We start from the raw sequence: 24,489 nt of genomic DNA, 5'->3' as shown, positions 1-24,489 counted from the left end.
GCTCCCGATCGTCTCCGTCAGTGATGAGGCCGACAATCACAGAGTCATCAGAGAACTTCTGCAGGTGACCGGTGGAGGAATTGTATTTGTAGTCCGAGGTGTAGAGGGTGAACAGGAAGGGAGCCAAAACAGTTCCCTGTGGCGCTCCTGTGCTGCAGAGGAGCACGTCAGACACACAGTCCTGTGTTCTCACGTACTGTGGCCGGTTTGTGAGGTAGTCGTGGATCCATGTGATGAGATGGTGGGCCATTCCCACCTGCTACAGCTTGTCTCCCAATAGGTTGGGCTAGATGTTGTTGAAAGCACTGGAGAAATCAAAGAACATGATCCTCACAGTGCTCCCCGCCTTCTCCATGTGGGAGAGTGAAGTGTGGAGCAGGTAGATGATTGCATCATCCACACTGGAGAAGCTGCGTGACGAGAACGCTGTCCGAATAACACGATTGTGCCCTGACAGGTAAATGGTCCTGCTGATTAAAAAAATAAATGTTACACGGCAGATGAGTTGGCCCGTGTAAAGCGCAACATTATCAGTGGGCGCGCAGGCCACTGAAGGACCCCGATGGCCGTGGTCTGTCATTCCTCTCAGCGCGGATAACCTGCCTTGGGCGTGCATGTGGATGTGACCCGTGATGCCACTTTCGGCGCGACATCTGTTCGTCCGCCGCCGGCCGAGTAAATGCAACTATGGTTTTGTGCACCACCACATGCAACACTTGCACCATTCTCATGGAAAGACTCTCCCTGCTAGAGGCACGTGTCCGCCAGCTAGAGCAGAGTAATGTGGTAAGCGTAAATGTGGCGGACACGACTGTTAGCACGGGTTGTAGCCAACCTGCTAGTCCGGTTAGCATTGGCCGTAAACGGCTTGCTAATCGCGGTGAGCCTGTTAAGACACATAGCAGTTCCATTCCACCTCGGTCTCCTGGCTCCTGCACTTTAGTGATAGGTGACTCCATTACCCGCAACATTAAGCTTGAAAATCCAGCCACAGTAATGTGTATTCCTGGGGCCAGAGCACCCGACATTGAAGCTATCTTATGGAGCTAGCACGCAAGAGACCTAGACACCAGCGCAGTGCAAACAACGCTAGCTATTCAGATATAGTGATACACGTCGACTCCAATGACACTAGGACTGTCGTCGCACCTTTAAAAACTAAAACTCGTCCAAAGAGGCTTACTCCGTGGTTTACAGAGGAAACATGCATACTGAAACGATCTTGTAGGAACCTAGAGCGCAAATGGCGTGCGACCAAACTTGAGGTCTTCCGTCAGGCATGGTGCGATAGTTTACTAATATACAAGGAAGGGCTCTAACTAATTATTACTCATTAGAGTACTTCCGGTTCTGGCGCCGCGCGAGTGGATGCCGGTTTACAGCAGCGTGGCTCACTATTGAGCCTTTTTCGTGTGTTTTTTCCCTTTACCCTGTTTTATTTTATTTTTACCTCATCTCAGCAATGAACATGCAACTTGCGGTGGTTTTACTGCTGTTGGGGGCTGTTTTTTGCGCGATCGTGTCCGGAGACGAAACTCGGAGCTACGGATCGATCGTGTACTCAAGAGATCAGCTGTTAGCACTCCGTGCTAACCCCGCGTCGGCTCCCGGAGCGAGACCCGATATCCCCCGTGAGCTGAGGAGGAAGAGACGGGGTTGTCGTGCGGGGGCTAAACGCCAGGCAAGGAGGAGACGATACAACCCCGTCCTCCCGTCCGTTATTATGGGGAATGTTAGATCCCTCCCCAATAAAATGGACGAGCTAACAGCGCTAACTCGGCACGAGAGGATTGTCCGGGAGGCTAGCTTGCTGGTGTTCACGGAGTCGTGGCTAACAGAGCTAACGCCGGACGCCGTCGTGGAATTGGCTTCCAAATACTACGCGCGGACAGGACACTGGAGAGCGGTAAGAGGAAAGGGGGAGGGCTGGCTGTGTTTGTTAATGATAGATGGTGTAACCCTGGGCACATAACTGTTAAGGATCAACTTTGCAGTCGGGACATTGAGCTGATAGCTGTTAGCATGCGTCCGTTCTATTTACCGCGAGAGTTCAGTCATGTGATCGCGGTGGCGGCGTACGTGCCACCCTCTGCAAACAGTGAGACAGCCTGTGACGTACTGACTGCAGCTGTGAGCAGGCTACAAACACAGCACCCAAATGCCCTGCTCCTTATCTCTGGTGACTTCAATCATGCTTCTCCTTCCTCCTCTCTGCCTTCATTCACACAATATGTAACCTGCCACACCAGAGACAATAAAATATTGGACCTTTTCTATGCCAATACCAAGGAGGCGTACACATCACTGCCCCTCCCCCCGCTGGGCAAAGCTGACCACAACTTGGTTGCTCTCCTGCCTGTGTACAAACCTCTGGTCCGCAGGCAGCCAGCTGTGACACGCACAGTTCAGTGATGGTCCGGGAAGCCGAGGAGGCCTGAAAGGACTGTTTCAACAAAACTGTGTGGGAGGTATTCAGCGAAGCTCACGGTGAGGACATTAATGGTCTAACAGACACAATTACAGACTATATTAAATTCTGCATGGAGAACACCATTTCCACCAGGACTGTAAGGTGTTTCTCCAACAACAAACCCTGGATCACACCGGACATTAAAGCTCTCCTGAAGGAGAAAAAGAGGGCTTTTGTGTCAGGCGACAAGGACGAGCTGAAGAGAGTGCAGCGTCAGCTGAGAAGGAGGATCCGAGAGGGGAAAAAGTCCTACAGGATGCGGATGGAGGAACAACTGCAGCGGAACAATGCCAGGGATGTCTGGAGGGGCCTGAAGACCATCTCAGGCCACGGACAACCATGTAAGACCCAGAAGGGGGGGGGCTTCAGTGGGCAAATGAGTTTAACCTAATTTTCAATAGGTTTGATCAAATGCCTGACCCCGCTCAGGCTCCCCTGCTGCAGCCCCCACCAAACCCTCCTGCCACTGCGAACGAGACCCTCTCTCCCCCTCTCTCTCTCCACAGGCTCCAGTTACCAGCCTCATCAGATCAACCACCACTTCCTCCTGCTCAGCCTTGTTCCTCACAACATCTCAGGTGAAGAATCAGCTGAGGAAGATGAAGGCAAGGAAGGCAGCAGGCCCAGATGGGATTAGCTCCCAGCTCCTCAAATCCTGCGGAGACCAGCTGTGTGGAATCGTCCAGCACATGTTCAACCTGAGCCTGAAGCTGGGCAGAGTCCCCCAGCTGTGGAAAACATCCTGCCTGGTTCCGGTTCCAAAGACACCCCATCCGAAGGAGCTCAACAACTTCAGACCAGTGGCGCTGACGTCTCATCTGATGAAGACCCTGGAGAGACTGGTCCTCGTCCATCTGCGCCCCCTGGTCAGCTCCTCAATGGACCCACTCCAGTTCGCATACCAGCCTGGCATCAGTGTGGATGATGCCATCATCTACCTGCTCCACACTTCACTCTCCCACATGGAGAAGGCGGGGGGCACAGTGAGGATCATGTTCTTTGATCTCTCAAGTGCTTTCAACACCATCCAGCCCGCCTTATTGGGAGACAAGCTGGAGCAGGCGGGAGTGGCCCACCACCTCATCACATGGATCAGTACGTGAAGACACAGGACTGTGTCTCTGACGTGCTCCTCTGCAGCACGGGCGCGCCGCAGGGAACTGTTCTGGCTCCCTTCCTGTTCACCCTCTACACCTCGGACTACTACTCTGATGACTCTGTGATTGTCGGCCTCATCACTGACGGAGACGATCGGGAGTACAGAGGGGTTACGCAGGGGTTCGTGGACTGGTGTCAGCAGAACCGCCTCCAAATCAAAGAGCTGGTGGTGGATTTCCGCATGCGTCGGCACTCTCCACCTGCACCAGTGAATATCCAGGGAACAGACGTTGAGAGGGTCTCAACTTACAAGTACCTGGGTGTTCATCTGAACAATAAACTGGAGGGAAGGGTCAGAGCAGACTCTTCCTACACAGGAGGCTGAGGTCCTTTGGCGTTCGGGGAACACTCCTCAGGAACCTCTATGACTCGGTGGTTTCATCAGTCATCTTCTATGGAGTGGTCTCCTGGGCAGGAGGCATCTCGGGCCGGGACAAAAAGAGACTGGACAAACTAGTGAGGAGGGCCAGCTCTGTCCTGGGCTGCTCCCTGGACTCTGTGGACTCAGTGGGGGGCAGGAGGATGACGGCAAAACTGTTATCAATGCTGGACAACCCAGCCCACCCACTCAATGACATTCTGAGAACACTCCACAGCTCCTTCAGTGATAGACTGTTACACCCTCGTTGTACCAAAGAGAGATTTCGCCGCTCCTTCCTGCCGACTGCTGTCAGACTTTTTAACAAGAAAATTGGGTCAGGCCTACAAACGGGAGGTCATTAGTGCAATTGTGCAGTCCTAGGATGCAATATATACTACTACTGTACTTTCAGCCAATGGTGTACTTAAATATTGACCAATGATGTATTTTGTTTACCATTACAGTATTCTTATAACAGTACTTCTATCACTGCAGCATTTCTACCATTGCAGGACGTTCACTATTACAGTACTTTTATCATTGCAGTACTTTTATCATTGCAGTATTTTTCTATCGTTGCAGTACTTTTACTATTACAGTACTTTTACCATTGCAGTGTATTTTATCATTGCAGTACTTTTTACCATTACAGTACTTTTATCATTGCAGTATTTTCTATCATGCAGTACTTTTCCATCATTTCAGTACTCTTACCATTACAGTACTTTTATCATTGCAATATTTTTATGATTGCAGTATTTTCAATCATTCAGTAGTTTTTATCATTAGAGCGTATCCCCCTCTGTATAATGGACAGGCATTAGGAGTGTTTCCTTACACTTAGATACGTTTATACTGTGTATATTTGCATGCTTTTTATGAATGTCTGCTGCTAATGTTATACATTAACGGCTACATTACGCCGCCGACTCTGTGTGATCTATATCTTTTCTGCTGTAACACCTCAAATTTCCCCATTGTGGGACTAATAAAGGACATCTTTATGTTTTTATTAATTGTCTTACATAAAAACATCCCTAAATATTTATTTGATACCGTCGCAATGCTAACGCAACAGCAATCAACCTCGGATAGCTCTTCCTTTTCAGCTCACGATTTCATGCAATTCTTTACTCAGAAGATTGAGTGTATTCGTGATGAGATTAAAGACACTGTTCTTCAAATTCCGTTGAATTCCGCGATAAATTGTGTTATAGGGACATTAGGGCTGATAACTGTCCGATAACCTTATCTCAATTTAACAAAGTATCTCTTGAAAGCCTAACAAAATTGGTTAGTGCGGCAAAACCGACAACTTGTGTGCTCGATCCGCTTCCTGGCAAACTAAAGAACTGTTTACAACCCTAGGATTGTCTGTTTTAAATATAATTAAGCTATCACTTACCAAGGGTATAGTACCAGCAGCTTTTAGGACCGCCGTTATCCGACCGCCACTTAAGCAACCAAACCTCGACCCACAGAGTCTCAACAACTATAGGCCAGTTTCAAATCTCCTGTTTTTTGCAAAAATTCTTGTAAAAGTCATAGCGCAACAACTTAATGAATATATGACTGCTAATAATCAATTTGAACCTTTCCAATCAGGTTTTAGAGCCAACCACTCTACTGAGATGGCCCTTGCTAAAGTTACTAATGATCTTCTCATAGCTATGGACGCCGACACCTCATCAATATTACTCTTACTCGATCTTAGTGCCGCTTTTGACACCGTTGATCATAACATATTAAAACGCCTTGAAACGTGTGTTGGCATTTCAGGTTCAGCGCTTTCTTGGTTTAATTTGTATCTGTCGGAGAGGACGCACCGTGTAATTCATGGCAATGCGAGTTCTGATCTTTGTAAGATCACATGTGGAGTTCCGCAGGGATCGGTACTTGGACCTCTATTGTTTAGCATCTACATGCTACCGCTTGGTGATATTATACGGAAATATAGCATTAGTTTTCATTGTTATGCTGATGATACGCAATTATACATGCCGTTGGATATAACGAATCCGCGTGATTGCTATAAATTAGAGGCATGCCTTGCCGAAATTAAACAATGGATGTCTTTCAATTTTTTGCGCCTTAACTCAGATAAAACCGAGATGCTGATCATTGGATCAGCGCGTAATCGGTACCTTTTCAAAGACACAACTCTGAGTATCGAAAAATGTAATATTGCCCAAAAGGATTCAACAAAAAATCTCGGTGTTATATTTGACACAACTATGTCGTTTCAAATGCACATTAAAAATATTACTAGAACTGCGTTTTTCATCTGCGTAACATTGCTAAAATTCGCCCAATTCTATCAACTTGTGACGCAGAAATCTTAATCCATGCGTTTGTTACGTCTCGCTTCGACTATTGTAACGTTTTGCTTTCGGGTCTCCCCATGTCTAGTATTAAAAATCTGCAGTTAGTTCAAAATGCAGCAACTAGACTCTTGACTAGGACAAGAAGGTTTGATCATATTACCCCGATACTTGCCAATTTGCATTGGATTCCTGTCCACTTGAGATGTGATTTCAAAGTTCTGCTACTTACCGATAAAATATTGCACGGCTTAGCATCTTCCTATCTTGTTGACCTCGTGGTACCATATGTTCCATCCCGAAACCTTCGCTCACAAAATGCTGGTCTTTTAGTGATCCAGAGAGCCAATAAGTAGTCCGCAGGTTCTAGAGTGTTCTGTATTCTGGCACCAATGCTCTGGAATGCACTACCCTCAGGTATTAGAGGCGCCACCTCAGTAGAAATGTTCAAAACACTATTAAAGACACATTCATACTCTTGTGCATTTAGTTGATTTGTTGGCCTGTTGACTGCCGCTTTTTTTCTCTTTTCTGACCCCTTTTCCCCCGGCTGGGGGATGAGGTGACGGTGACCCCCTAGGAAGTTTAAGTCATTGACCAACTGGGCATGCACCTGTTCCAGTGATGTCGTCCTCCTGCAGCGCAACATTTGATCAATTTATTTATATACTTTAGCATCTAATTTAATTATTTGTTGGCCTGTTTACTGCCGCTTCTTCTCTTTTCTGCCCCCTCTTCCCCTGCTTGGGAATTAGGTGATGGTGATGTTGGGGCAGGAAACGCAGAAGGATAGATGGTGGTTGACTTTGCAAAAAGGATGGAAATGGCAGTTGTGAATACTTTTTCCAAAAGAGGCAGGAACATAGGGTGACCTACAAGAGTGGAGGTAGGAGTACACAGGTAGACTACATCTTGTATAGACGGTGTAATCTGAAGGAGGTCAGGTACTGCAAAGTAGTGGTAGGTGAGTGTCTAGCCAGACAGCATAGGATGGTCGTGTGTAGGATGACCTGGTGGTGCAAACGACAAAGAGGGCAAAGGCAGAGCAGGGGACAAAATGGTGAAAGTTGAAAGGGGAAGAATTTTGTATGACCTTCTGGAAGGAGTTGAGACGGGCTCTTGATTGTCAGGAGGCGCTCCCAAATGACTGGAAAACTACAGCAAATATGATCAGGGAGACAGGTAGGAAAGTCATTGGTGTGTCTTCTGGAAGGAAAGGAGATAAGGAGACTTTGTGGTGGAATGAGGAGTTGTAGAAATTGATGCAGAGAAAGAGGGCAGCTAAGAAGAAGTGGGACAGTGAGAGGACTGAAGAAAGTAGACAGGAATAAAGGGACATGCAGCGGAAGGTGAAAGTGGAAGTGGCAAAGGCCAAACAAGGGGCTTACGATGACTTGTATGCGAGGTTGGACAGTAAGGAGGGAGAGACCGATCTATACAGGTTGGCAAGGCAGAGAGAGATGGAAAGGACGAGCAGCAGGTTAGGGGAATAAAGGATCGGGATGGAAGTGTGTTGACTGATGCCAGTAGTGTGATTGGAAGATGGAAAGAGTACTTTGAAGAGTTGATGAATGAGGAAGATGAGAGAGAACAAAGAGAAGAAGAGGCGACTGCTGTGGACCAGGAAGTCGCAAAGATCAGTAAGGCTGAAGTGAGAAAAACATTGAAGAGGATGAAGAGCGGAAAGGCACTCGGCCCTGATGATATACCCGTGGAGGTATGGAAGTGTCTGGGAGCGATAGCAGTAGAATTTCTGACTGGGTTGTTAAACAGGATCTTAGAATGGAGGAGAAGTGTGCTGGTGCCCATTTTCAAGATCAAGGCAGATGTGCAGAGCTGTGGCAACTACTGAGGAATAAAGCGGATGAGCCACCCAATGAAGCTGTGGGAAAGAGTGGTGGAATCTAGACTGAGGGCAGAGGTGAACATCTGCGAGCAGCTGTATGGCTTTATTCCAAAAAAGAGTACAACAGATGCAATATTTGCTTTGGGGATGCTGATAGAGAACTACAGAGAAGGACAAAAGGAGCTGCATTGTGTCTTTGTAGATCTGGAGAAAACCTATGACAGAGTGCCCAGAGAGGAACTGTGGTTCTGTATGAGGAAGTCTGGAGTAGCAGAGAAGCATGTTCAAGTGGTGCAGGAAATGGTGTGCTGGTGTCAGGTGAGGTGTGCTGTCGGTGTGACGGAGGAGTGGAGGTGGGACTACATCAGGGATCAGCTTTGAGGCCCTTCTTGTTCGCGATGGTAATGGACAGGATGACAGACGAGGTTAGACAGGAATCTCCATGGACCATGATGTTTGCAGATGACATTGTGATATGTAGTGAGAGCAGGGAACAGGTGGAGGAGAAGCTGGAGCCATGGAGGTTTGCACTGGAAAGGAGGGAAATAAAGATTAGCCGTAGCAAGATGGAGTATCTGTGTGTAAATGAGAGAGACCCAAGAGGAAGAGTGAGCTTACAGGGAGAAGAGACGAAGAAAGTGAGGGAGTTGAAGTATCTAGGGTCTACAGTCCAGAACAATGGAGAGTGTGGAAAAGAAGTGAAGAACCGTGTGCAGGCTGGCTGAAAACGGGTGGAGAAAAGTATCAGGTGTGATGTGCGATAGAAGAGTTTCAGTTAAAATGAAAGGAAAGATTTATAGAACTGTGGCGAGACCAGCGATGTTGTCTGGTCTGGGACAGTGCCACTGAAGAAAAGACAGGAGGCAGAGCTGGACCTGGCAGAGATGAAGATGCTGAGGTTTTCTTTGGGAGTGACCAAAATGGATAGGATGAGGAATGAGTACATCAGAGGGACAGCACATGTTAGAGGCTTTGGAGATAAAGTCAGAGAGGCCAGACTGAAATGGTTTGGACATGTCCAGAGAAGAGATAGTGAGTATATTGGCAGAAGGATGCTGAGTTTCCAAGTGCCATCCAAGAGGTCTTGATGAAGTCCAAAGAGGAGGTTGAAACATTCACCGAAAACCGATTTATTTAACCCCATGTTAACCATAGCCGCTCTCTCATGTCTGTGCTAGAAACAAACTACATACACAAAATGACTTAAAACGACATAAACCTCCTTTTCAGAGCAGCACGGCGGTGATAAATGAGCACCTTAAAAAGGAAATATGTTTCGGCTGATGCCCGACATAAATTACGACAAGGACTGACATGTCTGAAAGCTTGTAGTAAACACGCACGGGTTACCGTGTGCGTCTGATGGAACATCACAGGCGATGTTTGTCTGTTGTGGTACGCTCACGTATTATAGTGTCCACTGTTGATTATGGTGACATTAGTCATCAAACTCACATTAATTAAAAAAAAGTAATACAGTTTTTGTATACGCGTGATTGACATAGAAACAGCAAGAGCAATAATCTCACTACTCTAAGTAACAGAACACTACCCATTTCCCACAAGCCATCATTTGCAACATCCAACAATAAAACAAAACTTACTTTGATCGTTACAATATACCAAACTACAGTGCTAAAAAAATAAATGAAAACTATGGTAACAATATGGGTTATGCTTGTTGATGTGGTAACGGTTGTGTTTTGCTGAGCTATATTATTTCTGAAGTTTAATAATGCATCACCCACCTCGTGGAACACGAGGGGTGAGGGAGAATTTAATTGGACGTTACAATATGTTCCTCCTAATCTGTCTAAAAATATATATTTTTAGACAGATAACACATTTTGAATGTGCAGCTTATATTACGCATACTAGAGAAGCAAAACAAAACGTTTTGCAATTTGGTTTAATGAAAATAAAAATCAATTCAAATGTTTATTTCAGTTTTCTTTAGCACAGTGCATTTCCACAATTGTACTCATATGAATTCAGTCCCTTCAACATAAAAAAATGGATTGGCGCCCAAGAAAAGTGAAATATTTTGAACACGATGTCATGTAGGTATTACAGGCAGGTTTCAAGAAAATGAAAAGCACTGAGTCAGCCCTGCTGAGTGAGCCCTGCTACATGTTTTGAATAATATCCTCCTGGAAAACAACACTGGAGCCTGTGTGTCTTGTCTTGTTTGAGCTAACTGCAGCATTTGACACAGTGGACCACAATATTCTTCTGGATCATTTACAGCACCAGGTGGGCATTGGTGGTAGCGCGCTAGAGTGGTTTAAATCCTACGTGAAAGGAGGGATCTTTTGTGTTCTGCTAGGTTGCTCTGACCCTTTGTCGTATTGTGTTCCATAAGGTTCCGTTTTGGGCCCTTGCGGTTTTCGTTATACTTAATGGCAAATGATCAGATAATCAGCAAGATCTGTAGAAGCAGGATCCTGATCATTTGAATCAGGCGTGTTGCACCAGGGAAAGTGGATAAGGAAAGGTGGAAAACAGGCAGGGCACTGGCCCTCGAAGAAAAGGATTGAAGACCCCAGATGTAGACCCTCAAAATCAGTGTTGTTTTTTTGGCAAACTTTGTGTTACCACAGCAAAAAATGTTTGCAGAAATGTCAAACTGTGTTTTAAGGTCATGAAGGCCTAAACACTTCTGAACAAACATGAGGTAGACCTGGTTCACCTGCTAGGAGAAAAACTGCTTGGAGAAAAACATTAACAGAATGAAACCTTTACTTCTGTACTACTGTATGTTACACGTGCCTGTCAATATTCGTAGGCATCGGTCAAATGTACCAGGATTGGTTTTGATTTTTACACACTAGGTGGCGCTATAGAGCCATTTTGTATTGGAATTGCAATTTTTTTTTTAATGAAATATGTCAAATATTTTATTTTTTTTTTATAAAATATGACCTCAATAAAAGGGCAAAAATTGGGCAAAATTTTACAGGAAATTTAAAAAGGCTGACTTCCTTTTCAGTTTAGAGCTGGGCTTCATAGACGTTTTGTAGTTCTTGGGCTTTGCTAAAAATTTGTAGGTGGCGTTGTTAACCCATTTAAAAAAAAAAAAAAAACGCACAATAACCTAAAAAACTATTAATGCTTCTGCAAGGCCTGATGTTTTTGTTTCACATGCTTTTTTGCAAATTTAGACCCTCAAAAGTAGTGTTGTTTTCTTGGGTCAAGAAAACTTATGTGGGTCAAGTTATGGCATCTTTTGTAGTCAATGTGATGCCAAATTAAAAGTACAATTCTAAATGGAAGACTTTCTGTTATGTTTAGCATGCTCCAAGGGACTTTTGTCGAGGCCTTAGCTAGCTACATATACCACCAAATTTTCTATCTAAGTGAAACGTAAAACCAGGGCTGCTTTGTTAAACATATCTAAGGGGTAGTCTTCAGCTATTTTTAAAAATTGCACAACTAATAATACATTTGGTAAGTTTCATGAGTTTTTGTGCAATTGAGACCCTCGAAGTGTTGTTTTATTTGTGAACTAAATGTTACCACGGGAACAGATTTTCGCAAAAAAAAAAAAAAAAAAACACACATTTCATCTTTTCAAATGATGAAGGCCTAAGCTATTGAATTTGTTTCAACATCATGAAGCTGGGCTCTCGTAATAATAATAATAATAATAATAATAATAATAATTTGTACATATGAAATAGGGAACATTTAGCAGTTGCTGGTCGGGCCTTAATAATAACAATAAAATAAAAATAACAATAATAATAACAATAATAACATAATAACAATGGAGGAGTTAGAAGAAGAATTTGTTTGTTCTTCTTTTCTTCAGATTCATCCATCTAGTATTCAAACCACTTGTCCTCTAAATGTTTAAAATGCCATCTTTGATTTCATCTGCATGTGCGAAAGAACTCAAGACAGATGTTGTGATCCAGCTTGTTTGAAGATCTATGTTTTTTCTTTCAGCCTGTGGAGTGGGTGGAGTCTCCAGCGCACACCTGATGGCCATCATCGTTAGTTGGCTTCTTAAGCGCTGGAGACAGAGGAGCTAGTCGCCGGAATATTGTTTCTTGTGTCCATTTCCCTGCGCGCAGTTATTCTCGTGTTTGTCCAGTATCGTGGCAATCTTTCCCCGTAAGTAATTCCTCTCTCTTGGTATTCGCTGTAGTTTTCTAACCTTGTGTAGGTTAGTTTCCGTTCTTGTTCTATTTGTGCTCCGATGTGGCTGAGTATTTAATTTTGTATTATTAGTATTTGCTTTGTTTTGCTCGATTATTTAGTTGGTCTTGTTTTTGGTGGCTAGTTCTTCTTGTTCCACCCATTCCCCTTAGTTAATTTGGTGTACCACTGCTCGTTTAGTTATGTGTCATTTTTTGTGTATTTTTCTTAATCACGTAAATTACGTAAATCACGTTAACATGCTCCTTTAGTTTAAATAAATCTCTACTTTGTTTGATCCTCTGTCAGTTTTGTTGGGTCCACTTTGCTACACACACACACACACACACCCTGAACAGAACTTTCTGTTTGAAGTATTGTAACACGTAACTGATGGGTGTTTCTACTTGCTCGGGTGTTGCCTTTTCCATTGATTGCTTACAAATTATTGCTTTTTTTGTCTTTAGTTTGCATATGTGAAAACAGAAATTTTGTTAAACATGAAGACCAGACACAATTTTGAAGCTGATAGAGGAGGGAAATTTGTCAATAGCCAACATAACAATTTTGAATGTCCTGAGAAGGGAAAACTACTGTTGAACTGAGCAAGAGGCATCCAACAGGTCAGCCAGGGTATCAACAATAACAGTTGATAACGATGACATTGTGCGAGCTGTGAAATAACAACCAAACACACCAGAGACATCACTGCCAAATGCACAGTGCAATTGTGAAGGTATCACAATCCATTGATCAAAGAAGACTGAGAGTAGAAATATACAGCTCATATCACATGATGCAAACCACAAAAGTGAGCAGGCCTGATTTGATTTTGCAGAGAAGTATAAAGATAAGCCACAAAGAACAAAGGAAAAAAGTGTAATGAACAAGAATAACCTAAACCAAAGAGATTGGAAAAACTCAAGTATGGAGAAAAAACGATCTCCGTATGAGCCATAACACACAAGCTTAATCAATAAAGCATGATGGAGGTTTTAGCTTGAGCATGTGTGGCTTCTTCTGGATTGATTATGTAACTCATGATGGTAGCAGCAGAATCCATTCTGAAGTCTACTAATCCATGTTGTCTGATAATTTACAGAAAATTGCATCCAAACGAATCAGGGGAAGCTTCATCTTGCAACAAGGCCCCAAACACACTGCTAATACAACAATTGACTTTATCAGGGGGGGGGGTGCAAGGTCTTTGACTGGCCAAGTCAGTAATCCAACATACCTTGACCAAATAAAGCACACATTTCACCTCCTGAAAAGGAGGAGGAGAAACCAACCACCTGAAACAAACAAAAAAATAACTATGAGGCTGCAGTAAAGGCCTGGAAAAACAATTCAAATGAAGAATGTGGCAGTATGGTTAAGTCAGTAGGCTTGATGCAGTTATTGCAAAAGTTATGCCACCAAAAATTAAAGGTAATACATGTAAAGTAAATTTTATGACTATTCCAATACTTTTAATCACTTGTAAAGTGGGTGGCTTCAAACAAAGGTGCTCTGTCTTGCGTTGCTTAAAACATCTACATACCATGAAATCTATCGATGCATCTATGTTTATATCTCGCTCGCTTGCTATCTGCCTGCCTCCCTGCAAATGCTGGACTGTGATTTAACAGATGATACATTATCAAGTCTTACTGTATACTGTATATCTCACAATGTAGGCATGTCTGTGAATGTTAATCTGCCATGCCAGTGTTTCTGGGTTACATATGGAGTTAAGACAACATTGTCTGGTTGGTACAAATACAATTAGGCCTTAAGGCAGTGGAGCTAATTGAACATGTAATTTTTTTATTATGGGTTCTGTGTAATGATCTGTACAAGCAAGTATCTATAATTGTGAAAAAAAACACCCCTCTTAAAGGAGGAAGTTTGCAAATGATTGTAAATGTGTTGAGCGGTGTACAAACTATGGACCGGGACCATATAGGAAAAAAAATAAAATTTAACTCTGACCACAATGCTATTGGGTATGGGTATCGAAAAGGTAAAGTGGTTGCAACACCCTGTGATGCACTTGCCAACTACAACTATTACTACTAATAAATTGATTGAATGTGTATATATATATATATATATATATATATATATATATATATATATATATATATATATATATATATATATATATATATATATATATATATATATATATATATATCTCAGGTGCTACGGGGAGACCGCTGCCTCCAACCTATCATGCGCGCATATCCACGCACGCACACACAGACATACTATAAAGCCGTTTTCCGGCGAGATCATCAACTCTGCCTGTGCTCATAGAGTTTGTCGGTCGAACCAACTTTCTTTCCATAGTCCTCGCAATCCACAAACATTTCTCCGGTGTACGCCTGTCATTCGTGCCGCGCTACTATCAAACCATGTGCCGCGGTTACTTCCGGGTATTGTAGCGTTATGCGCGGGACATCTGCGGGTGATGTCATTGGCACGTCATGGCAACGTACCGCATTTTAAGTTAAGTATGTTTTTCGTTGTTTTGGGCAGTCTAAGGGAGCAGGATTATGGCTGGTTGAATTATTATATTTTTCTATAATTATGAATATTATTAGTGATGATGTGTGTGTTCTGAAGAAGAGAATCATGTTTTGCGTTAATTGGCTTTGGGGAGGGGCCTAGGGTTTAAAAGGCGGCCATCCGGTGTCTTTGGGGGAGTGTGAGTCTGTGCTTGCTACGAAGAAGAGCAACGAATGGTATGTACGCAGCATTATTTTGGGCTAATGTATTCAATAAAATTGGAAGAACTCTACACCTTTCGGCTTGGCCATAGTCTTACTTGAGAGCCGCTTTTGAACCCTGTCACATATGGTGTCAGAAGTGGGATGGCTGGCTGAAAAAAACGACGTTCTCAGCAGCAAAAACTTGAGGAGGAGCTGGATTTCGGCAATGGAGTGGAGGAGTCTGGAGCTGTTGGAGCATTACAGCCACGGGTGAGTGGGCTCCTAGGCCTAATGAAGGACTTTATGGTGGGCCAGCAGAAATGAGAAGAAGGTCTGCTGGATGAGATTCATAACCTTTGTGTCTCACTACAACCGTCAACCCCTAATCGCGGACCCTCAGGATGTGCAGATGCTGGTGGACTTTGTTTATCACTGCTGTGGTGTTGTGTGTCCAGGAGAGGTCATTGGAGATTTGTACTCCCAGGAACTTGAATGTGTGGACCCTCTCCACACACACGCCTTTGATGTAGAGCGGGGGTGGCACAGTCTTGTTACTCTTGTTCCTTGTTACTCCAAGTCGATGACGATCTCCTTCGTTTTTGCAGTTTTGAACTGTAGTTTATTGTCCTCACACCAAGCCGTTAGTCTCTGGATCTCCTCACTGTAAACTGTCTCTTCACCTTTTGAGATCAGACCAACCAATGTCGTATCGTCATCAAATTTGACTATGGTGTTGTTTCCGTGGGCCGGGCTGCAGTCATAGGTGTAGAGAGCATACAGGAGAGGGCTCAGCACACATCCTTGAGGGGAATTGGTGCTCAGCGGTTGGGTCGAGTATGTGTTGGGGCCAAGCATCACAGTCTGGGGTCTGTTGGTCAGAAAGTCCTTAATCCAGGTGTGTGTGAGGGCGGGGAGGCCGAGAATGTCCAATTTGGTGATGAGAATGTCTGGGATGATTGTATTGAATGCCGAGTTGTAGTCCACAAGGACAAAGTAATCCGCCAACTGCCTAAAGACAGCAGGGATAGGCTCCAGCATATCCGCGACCCTCGTCAGGATAAGTGGTTTGGATAATGGATAGATGGATGGCTAAATGATATAATGTAGAGCTTTTCTAGTTATATGAAGAAACTATTAACAACTTAAATGTGAACAACATTTTTCTTAATAATTCCGCCTGAATAAAGATAATTCAGGTTCAGAAGTGTTTTCCTCCACTACAAGTCTAAATTGTGAACATGAATGACTAATTTTGATCATTAAGTAAACACTTTAAAGATTGTCATGAATTATTACAGATTGTACTTGTTTTTGTTCCGAATGTGGATATCTGCTCAAGACAGGGGTGGTAGTGGGATGCAAGGCTGCAAACTACCCCAAAATGATGAAAAAGCCCAAATCTATTTGAAAGAATAAGTTGTGAAGCAAGTGTTCCGGGTATGTCCCACCGGCAAGAGGCCCCGAGGACGACCCAGGATGCGCTGGAGGGACTATGTCTCCTCGCTGGTCTGGGAACGCCTGGGGATCCCTTCGGAAGAGCTGGAAGCGAGTCTGGAGGTCCCTGCTGAAGCTGCTGTCTCCGCGACACGACCCCAGATAAGCGGCAGAAAATGGATCGATGGATGGATGGATCTTTGGCACATCATCACAGAGCACCCTGCACAAGTTTACACTGGGCCTTGCAAACCAACACTGCTGGAGTGTGGTGCTTACACCGAAATGTACTGTGTAAGTTTTTAGAATTGTTTCCAAGAAGAATACCTGGAAAGATGTCTCCATTTAGATCATATTCAACGATCAAAGAAAGCTATTAGAAAAGTATTTGATTCATAATACACTTCACATTTGGTGATTTTACCTTAATTACAGGATATTATACAAGTAAATACCCGTTAAAAGCTTTAAAAAAAGTAGTTGTCGAAAAAATAAGATTAATCGCAATTAATAAAGAACTTTTTTGTGGCTGGGGAGCGAGAATTCTGGGCTTCCTTGCTGAAGCTGCTGCCTTCGCGACCCGACCCGGGGATAAGTGCTAGATAATGGATGGATGGATATATCCATCCATTATCTATACCGCTTCTCCTCACTAAAGTCACAGGGGCGCTGGAGCCTATCCTAGCTATCTTCGGGCAGTAGGTGGGGGACACCCTGAACTGGTTGCCAGCCAATCGCAAGGCAGACAGAGACGAACAACCATCCGCGCTCACACTCACACCTAGGGGCAATTTAGAGTGTTCAATCAACCTGCCATGCATAATGTGGGAGGAAACCGGAGTGCCCGGAGGAAACCCACGCAGGCACGTGGAGAACATGCAAACTCCACACAGGATGGCCAGACCCATGCTGTCTCTCACTGAGAGGCCGTCGTGCTAACCATTCAACCACCGTGCCGTCCTATATGTATATGTATGTATATATATATATATATATATATATATATATATATATATATGTGTATATGTATGTATATTGTGCTGCCAAACGATTAAAATATTTAATCATAATCGCATTTTTTCATAGTTAATCACTCATTTTATTCATTGTAAAAAAATCCCTTTATTCATTGTAAAAAAAAAAATCCCTCCCATTTCTTTGCATATTATGTATATAATTCAATATTCTATTGAATTGTAATACCTTTAATATATTAGAATTGTTTTTTTTTGTTTTTATGCAGGTAGTTATGGTTACTGAGTGAAGTCTAGTAATCACGGGTGAACGCGACTGCTTCCGCCTTCTCCACTTCCTGGACATTTTCAAATTGATTATGATCATGTTTTAAAATAGATTAAGGTATACAATATTACACTAACTTCAACGATCCCTGTGTGAATTAATTTTTGGTAAACTGCAATGATGTTGAGAGCCATTGGGAGTCAGAAGAGCGTAACACATAGGTTGTCAGAAATGAGTAACACAATAGTCTCCGTTGAGTTACCGACACTGATCTATGAGATGCGATAGAAATGCAAACCACCTGGGCCAAAAGGACTTTGCATAACTAGAAATTTATCTTACCAGGAACTAAATATTCCTGGAATTTTTGGTGGAAAAATGGCTTATTATGTCAGTGCACTGACGTCAAGAAAGAGCACGCACAGACGGACACAGACGACAAAAGGAATATGTGACCACTGTGCATTTCAATGAATTTTGATACAGATGGGGCCTGTCTAATCCGGTTGAGGTGTTTATATGGAGCAGTTTCAATACATTTTGTACACGGCTCCAAACACATCCTGCTATTATTTTATGATAGCTGTGGTTACCTTACTTTTATAATTGTATGGTCAGTAATGTCAAACTGTTACCACTTAAAAGTTACGGTTACTAAAGACTTCATGATGAAAACAGTCTGACTTAGAGAGTTATTTAATATCATTTCAGTAGTTATGGAATTGGGATAAATTAGAAGTCAACCAGCACCCCAGAATAGACTGTGTCCAACTGTGGACTTTCCACTGTGCCCCTAGTATGGTGTTAGATTTGAGAGCAGGTTTTAGTACATTATAATGACACCATTGATGTTACAGAGATAACCTAAAAACATACTTTTAATGGATGTTCACATATACAAAACAGTTCTATGACTGCGCAGTGAACCCATACTGACACATCCTTAAAGTTGTATGTCTAAAAGTGTGTGTTAGGAAGACATGCTGAGTGTTCCTGAGACTCTGATATCCTCAGGGGCAAACTGAGAGTGCTAGCTGAATGGTAAAATAGGTTTGTGGCAGGTCTAGTGTTAATGGAGATGTAAACTCATGGGGATAGCACCTACCATATTTGTGTGTGTGTCTGTGTGTGTGTGTGTGCATGCACGCGAACCAGTTTCTTTCTGAGAGCCATCTCCATTCTGAACTCTCACACACACACGAGACCACCCTTACCTTGCAGAACAGCATTGTGATGTGTTTTGTATACCCTAATCAGTACTAAATGTCATTGCACTCTCTTATTTATTCATCTAATTTATATATTTGTCTGTATTATTGTTGTATTGCACTGGAGAGGGGAGCCCTCTAATCTCGTTGCACACTTGAGTACAATGACAATAAAGGGATTTCTAATCTTCTTCTAATCTAATCTAATACCAGGTTCTGCCTTGAGGCCCTTTAACTCATTTACTGCCATTGACGACTAAAGACGTCTAAGATCCATTTTTTTTTCTTTTTAACTTGGCTGGTAGTGAATGAGTTAAGTACAGTGGCCGACAGAGGTAAATGTGCTGCAAACAGCCCAACGCTGCAAACACAGGAATAATGCAAACAAAACATAAACAAAACAAAACAAAAAAACACACAAGAAAGAAATGCTTCAAGCATTAACGACCCCAAAACAAACCCCCCCCACTCTCCCCTTTTCTCAGTTTTGAAGTCAGTGAACAATCATTAAAACAATCATGATTTCAATCTCAATTAAAATAATCGTTATTTTTTCCTATAATTCTTCAGCACTAATACATAGTATGGTTGGTATGCACTTCATACACATATATATTAACCTGAGCACTGTTTTGAATCTCATTCCTCTTTGACCAACTCATCATTTGTTCTTACGCAAGATACAGATTTCCCAGCTGCACCTGATGCCTGATGTAATTCGTAGGTTTATGGTGTGAAGTAAGTTCTGAAAATGTCAAATCAAATCTATTTGTCCAAAATAAAGCAATTACAAATAAAATTAAAAAATTACAAAGAATAAAGCATGTTTTTTTTTTTTTTTTTTTTTTTTGCTTTTTTGTATGGTCGACAAAATAATCGTTTGTCCGAAGTTAGATTCTGCCGAGCGACAAACCCCGAAGTGTGACGTCATAACAAGGGAATACGGCAGAGCTCACCATTGAAACTGTAGCCAGTCAGAAATTGACTTGGAAAGCGAAATATCCAACCTCTCCGAGGGATCCACGTATTTGAAGAGTTGGAGGAAGAGGAGCTTGTTGGAATTATGTTCGGCTCGGAGAGCCTTAATTTGAAAGTTCCCGATGAAGGACCCGATAAGCTGTTATAAGACACGTCACACAGAAGTGTGACAGCTCAGACGAAGGCTGAAGTGATAGCCAAAACTGTCAGCTTTCAAGCACACTCGGCAGCCGTTAGCCTCACACAAGCTGTCACAATAAACACGTCACACACCACACGTTTTTCAAAATGGATTGTAATTACACCTACCTTTTTGTGAACCCTTTATCATAAGCAAAACGGTTGAGAAAGCGGAGATCTTCGAAGTGCTTCTGGCAAAAAACACGCAATGGCTTGAAGTTTCCTCTATTTGGCAGAATGAAATTAGTCCATTTAGAGCCCTTTTTTTTGTGCAACTCAGAAGCTTCCCAGAACATTAACAATGTATCGCCACAGAGCAACAAGGCATTTTGCCAAAAACGCAAAAACAATGTCAATTGAGCAGCTCACTGGATGTTTTTTTTTTTATTTAAAAAAAAAAAAAATTAAACTACTAAAACTTCAGTCTGCATCACTTTTTTTTCACATTTCATTCTTTAATATAAAAGGAATGAAAGGGGGCAGAAAGAAGTTGGAATATCAACCCCTTATCAACACAAAATTAATGAATGACAATTACATTCAAGACAAACTGTCAGCTCCCGGAAAGCTGCAGCCGCCCGTGCCAGCTCCCCGTCAATTGCAACCCCCTGTGCCAGCTCTCCGTCAGCTGCAACCTCCTGCACCGGCTCCTCGCCAGTTGCAACTCCCCATGCCGGCTCAATACCTTGTTCCAGCGGCGAACGTCCTGTGGCCAACACCAGTCCCTGATTCGGAGGCGCACGTCTTGCGGGCATCCCAAGTTCCTGTTCAGGTGGCGCACATCCTGTGGCCGTCCCATGTCTCTGTTCAAGCGGCGCATGTCCTGCGGCTTCCCAAGTCTCAGCCTTGGCAGCACACGGCCTGCTGCCGCCATCCGTTTCAGTCAATCGTGTGTAGTCTCAGACTTTACCAACAGGGGGTGCTCACGTGCACTGTGAAATGTCCTAAGTTGGTCAGGCACGTTGCTCAAGAGCCCGAGATGCCGCCTTCTCAGGAGACCACTCCATGGAAACTGCCCAATGCAACCACAGAGACATAGATGTTCATGAGGAGGGTTCCCTGAACTCCAAAAGACCTCAACCTCCTCAATAGGAAGAGTCTGCTCTGACCCTTCCAATAGCATCTTTATTGTCGCTCCAGTCCAGTTTATTGTTCAGATGAACACCCAGGTACTTGTAAGTTGAGACTCTCTCAACGTCTGTTCCCTGGATATTCACTAGTGCAGGTGGAGAGTCAACGCCTGCAGAAATTCATCACCAGCTCTTTGGATTTCCCAACATTGATTTGGAGGCGGTTCTGTTGACACCAGTACATAAAATCGTAAGTAAATTCTCTGTACTCCCGATTGTCTTCGTCAGTGATGAGGCTGACAATCGCAGTCATCAGAGAACTTCTGGAGGTGACAGGTGGGGGCGTTGTATTTCTAGTCTAAGGGGGAGAGGGTGAACAGGAAGGGAGCCAGAACAGTTCCCTGCGCTGCTCCCGTGCTGCAGAGAAGCACGTCAGACACACAGTGCGGTGTTCTCACGTACTGTGGCCTGTTTGTGAGGTAGTCGTAGATCCATGTGATGAGGTGGTGGGCCACCCCCGCCTGCTCCAGCTTGTCTCCCAATAGGGTGGGCTGGATGGTGTTGAAAGAACTGGAGATATCATGCCAGGCTAGCATTCACAGACATATATGGCTGCAGTATTCTTGGAAGGCAAAAGAAGTTTGATGCAATCGAATCTGAAGTGTACATGACTTTGGTCAGTGCTGATGCGCACTTGCGCACCACTGACTGTAAATTTTGGTGATTACTTGCATGCATTTCCAATTAAGGAGAATTTGTTTATTGTTATATGTGTGTCTGACCTGATTGTATTGTGACCTGATTGTATTGTGAAATTTTACCCAGTTTTTGTTTCTTGTGAGCAATGTTGCTATATCACACTATTGTTGAATATTTAACACTTACGTGAATGTTACTTGAAAGCTGGCTAGTGTGGATACAAATACACATTGCCGGTGTTAAAATTAACACCATAGATGATGAATTAACACCAGCAGAATAGAAGGTCCTGAGAAGCAGATTTTGCTATAAAAGCATTTTATACTCAGTAGGTTGTGCAGCATGATTACTTAATCTGTTGTTACTGTTGAAAATACTGGCAGTGTTCAAGCATGGCTATGTGACAACTGGCAAGCCATTCATTGGTCATTTTCTGAGGAACCTATTGGATTGAACTGAGTCACAACCCAATTTCATGAACAAAAAGGCGCAAGTACATTATTCTCTGCGACAACAACACAGCAACAAAAAGCATAGGGCCTGCCTACCCAAGTTGTACTTGTACGTCTTTGTCATTTTTACGTCGTAGTATGCAGAAGTGTCTGACGCAATTTCTGACTGAAAATCAGCCTTGTCTGCATTTTAATGCATGTAAAAATTGGAGGTGGCAGTGGTGAAAGAGATCCTCCAGGATTACGCTGCAGAGGAAGATTGTAGTTGAGTTGGGGTAGAAGTGTAGGAGAGTATCAGATGTCGCAATAACAATGGAATATAAAAACAATTTACCCTCAAAGAATGTTTTTGGGGAACAAAAAAAGCTTCCAATAAGTATGACAAAGGGTATAGCATTGCTTTTGTTAAGAGGATGATGCTTCGTCCGCATAAAAGCAGGCAGCCATCAAAAGAAGGCTCCGCACACGGCGCACACTTCGTATACGGGGGTTTTCCCGTGGCGAAGTCGACGAATACAAGCCGGATTTGGACCCCAATTTGTCAGAGGAACATCTGACATGAGTTAAAGCAGCAGAGAATCGTCACTGGAGCAACCAGAACAAGCAGGTCAGTGCTGATTGCTTGCAAGTTCCCATTCAAAACTTTGTCACCCGTTACTCTCATAAGTAAGTTTATGCACATCAGTATGCCCTAATATACTACGAAATTGCCAGTAATACTAATAATACACGTACAGATCATGTGTCCTCTGCATGTGGACAAAACATGTGCACATGTGCGGACATGCGTATCGTCACTCTGGGTTGTATTCTTCAGCAAGTTGAAGAGATAAATGTAACTAAGTAGCATTCAAGTATGTATTTGTGTATGTGTGTCTGGGTGTGTGGGGGCTGGGCAGAGAGGAGAGACAGCATGAGAGAGAGATGTGGAAATAAAAGCAGTAAAAGTAAATTTGTGGTAATTGTACATATTTCTCAAAATTATTGTGCATTCACCAGCCCAAAAGCTCCTCGCATGGTTGTGCAAAGAAAGGTTGAATAAATGTAACCATACTACAACAACAAAATATCTCATATTTGCTATTGTTGATATTTCTATAATTAACAGGGCGAATCTTGAAGTGATGGGTATGCCAACCACATACACTGGATGTTGCAGCAAACAGCATATTTCCTTCAGCTGTTTATTACCAATGAGCTGCTCCAGCACATCATGGATGGCACAGATCGCTTTGCAGATAATTATTTTGAGGCAAAACCCAGTGGTCTGAACCACTTTGTACACACAAAGTAAAATATTTGACACCTATGGCAAAAAAGCCACGCAAAAGCAAAAATGCCAGCTCTGCAAGTGCAGCGAATCACGGATGTGATATGGGACATGTAGTGTTCCCTTGCACCAAGGCAATCATTTTAGTGTATACTCCAAAAAAAAAGTGTTATTTGTATTGGTTGAGGCGGGGGAGTGAACACATGCACGCACGTTTGTACACACAAACACATGCACACCCTGTCACTCACACGTTTTTGTACATAGATCATTTCAGCAGTTCAATCATCTTTTAGGTGCAAATCGTTATTTTGTTATCAAAAACACTTTATGTCATGCTGTTTTTATTTAGTAATAATAAAGCATTATTTAGATATTTGAGCTGTCACACAAAAGAAAAAGTAGCAGTGTTAAAGTCATGGTTGTGTTGAAATCTTTGTTGTTACAAAAAGGTCTTTTTCTTAGTTTTTTTTTTTAGGGGGGGGGATCAGGGATGGGAATTCCGACCAAATTTAGCAATTTTCTAACACTGTCAGTGGAAAAATGGAAAAAGATAGAAATATACTTTTTTTCTGACAAAGGAGGGGGTCTAATCTTTCTTTTGGTACGTGCCATGTTTTTATAGCATTTGAATACAATATTCTGTGGGCATGGCAAAATCAGTCAAAATCCAGTAAAACGCATGGAGTGAGTGGAGTTGCTCCAGTGAAAATGGCTGTGATTTAATGAGTTAATCTGCAAATCTCCAACTGATTATGATTTTGAAATGGGCTAACATCAATCAATACAATCAATACACTGATAAAACAGTCGTGCTTCAGTCACAACGATGAAGAAGTTGTAGTCTGAACCAGGGTTGTAAGGTGCTAGTAAGAAGTATGAAATACTTCTCATCAACATATGAAATTGAAGATTCGTATATCAGTGTTAGTCTTGATGGAAAATTATGAGTCCGACCAGCCCG

The 24,489-nt window shown here is 43.0% G+C and overlaps 1 protein-coding gene and 1 pseudogene across 10 annotated transcripts in view; one reads left to right on the top strand and one right to left on the bottom strand.

Moving 5' to 3' along the window:
- bcas3 (BCAS3 microtubule associated cell migration factor) overlaps window positions 1-24,489 on the bottom strand; it is a 474,526-nt gene that overhangs the window by 49,337 nt on the left and 400,700 nt on the right. The window contains exon 23 of one of the 10 annotated variants that reach the window (XM_088299839.1): window positions 13,542-13,591. The exons of the other annotated variants lie outside the window; for them this stretch is intronic. Coding sequence (XP_088155965.1) covers window positions 13,557-13,591 — 35 coding nt within the window. The 3' untranslated portion in view covers window positions 13,542-13,556. Of the gene's footprint in view, window positions 1-13,541; window positions 13,592-24,489 lie in introns of those variants that run through there. 10 annotated transcript variants of the gene reach the window in all.
- LOC148334298 (uncharacterized) lies at window positions 7,301-8,162 on the top strand (annotated as a pseudogene).

Source organism: Idiotropiscis lumnitzeri, chromosome 7 (assembly GCF_059441095.1).
Source record: "Idiotropiscis lumnitzeri isolate Australia: NSW breed Sydney's pygmy pipehorse chromosome 7, RoL_Ilum_1.0, whole genome shotgun sequence".
Lineage (NCBI taxonomy): Eukaryota > Metazoa > Chordata > Actinopteri > Syngnathiformes > Syngnathidae > Idiotropiscis > Idiotropiscis lumnitzeri.
The sequence above is the reverse complement of the archived record's forward strand: the minus strand, read 5'-3'. Positions and strand labels throughout refer to the sequence as shown.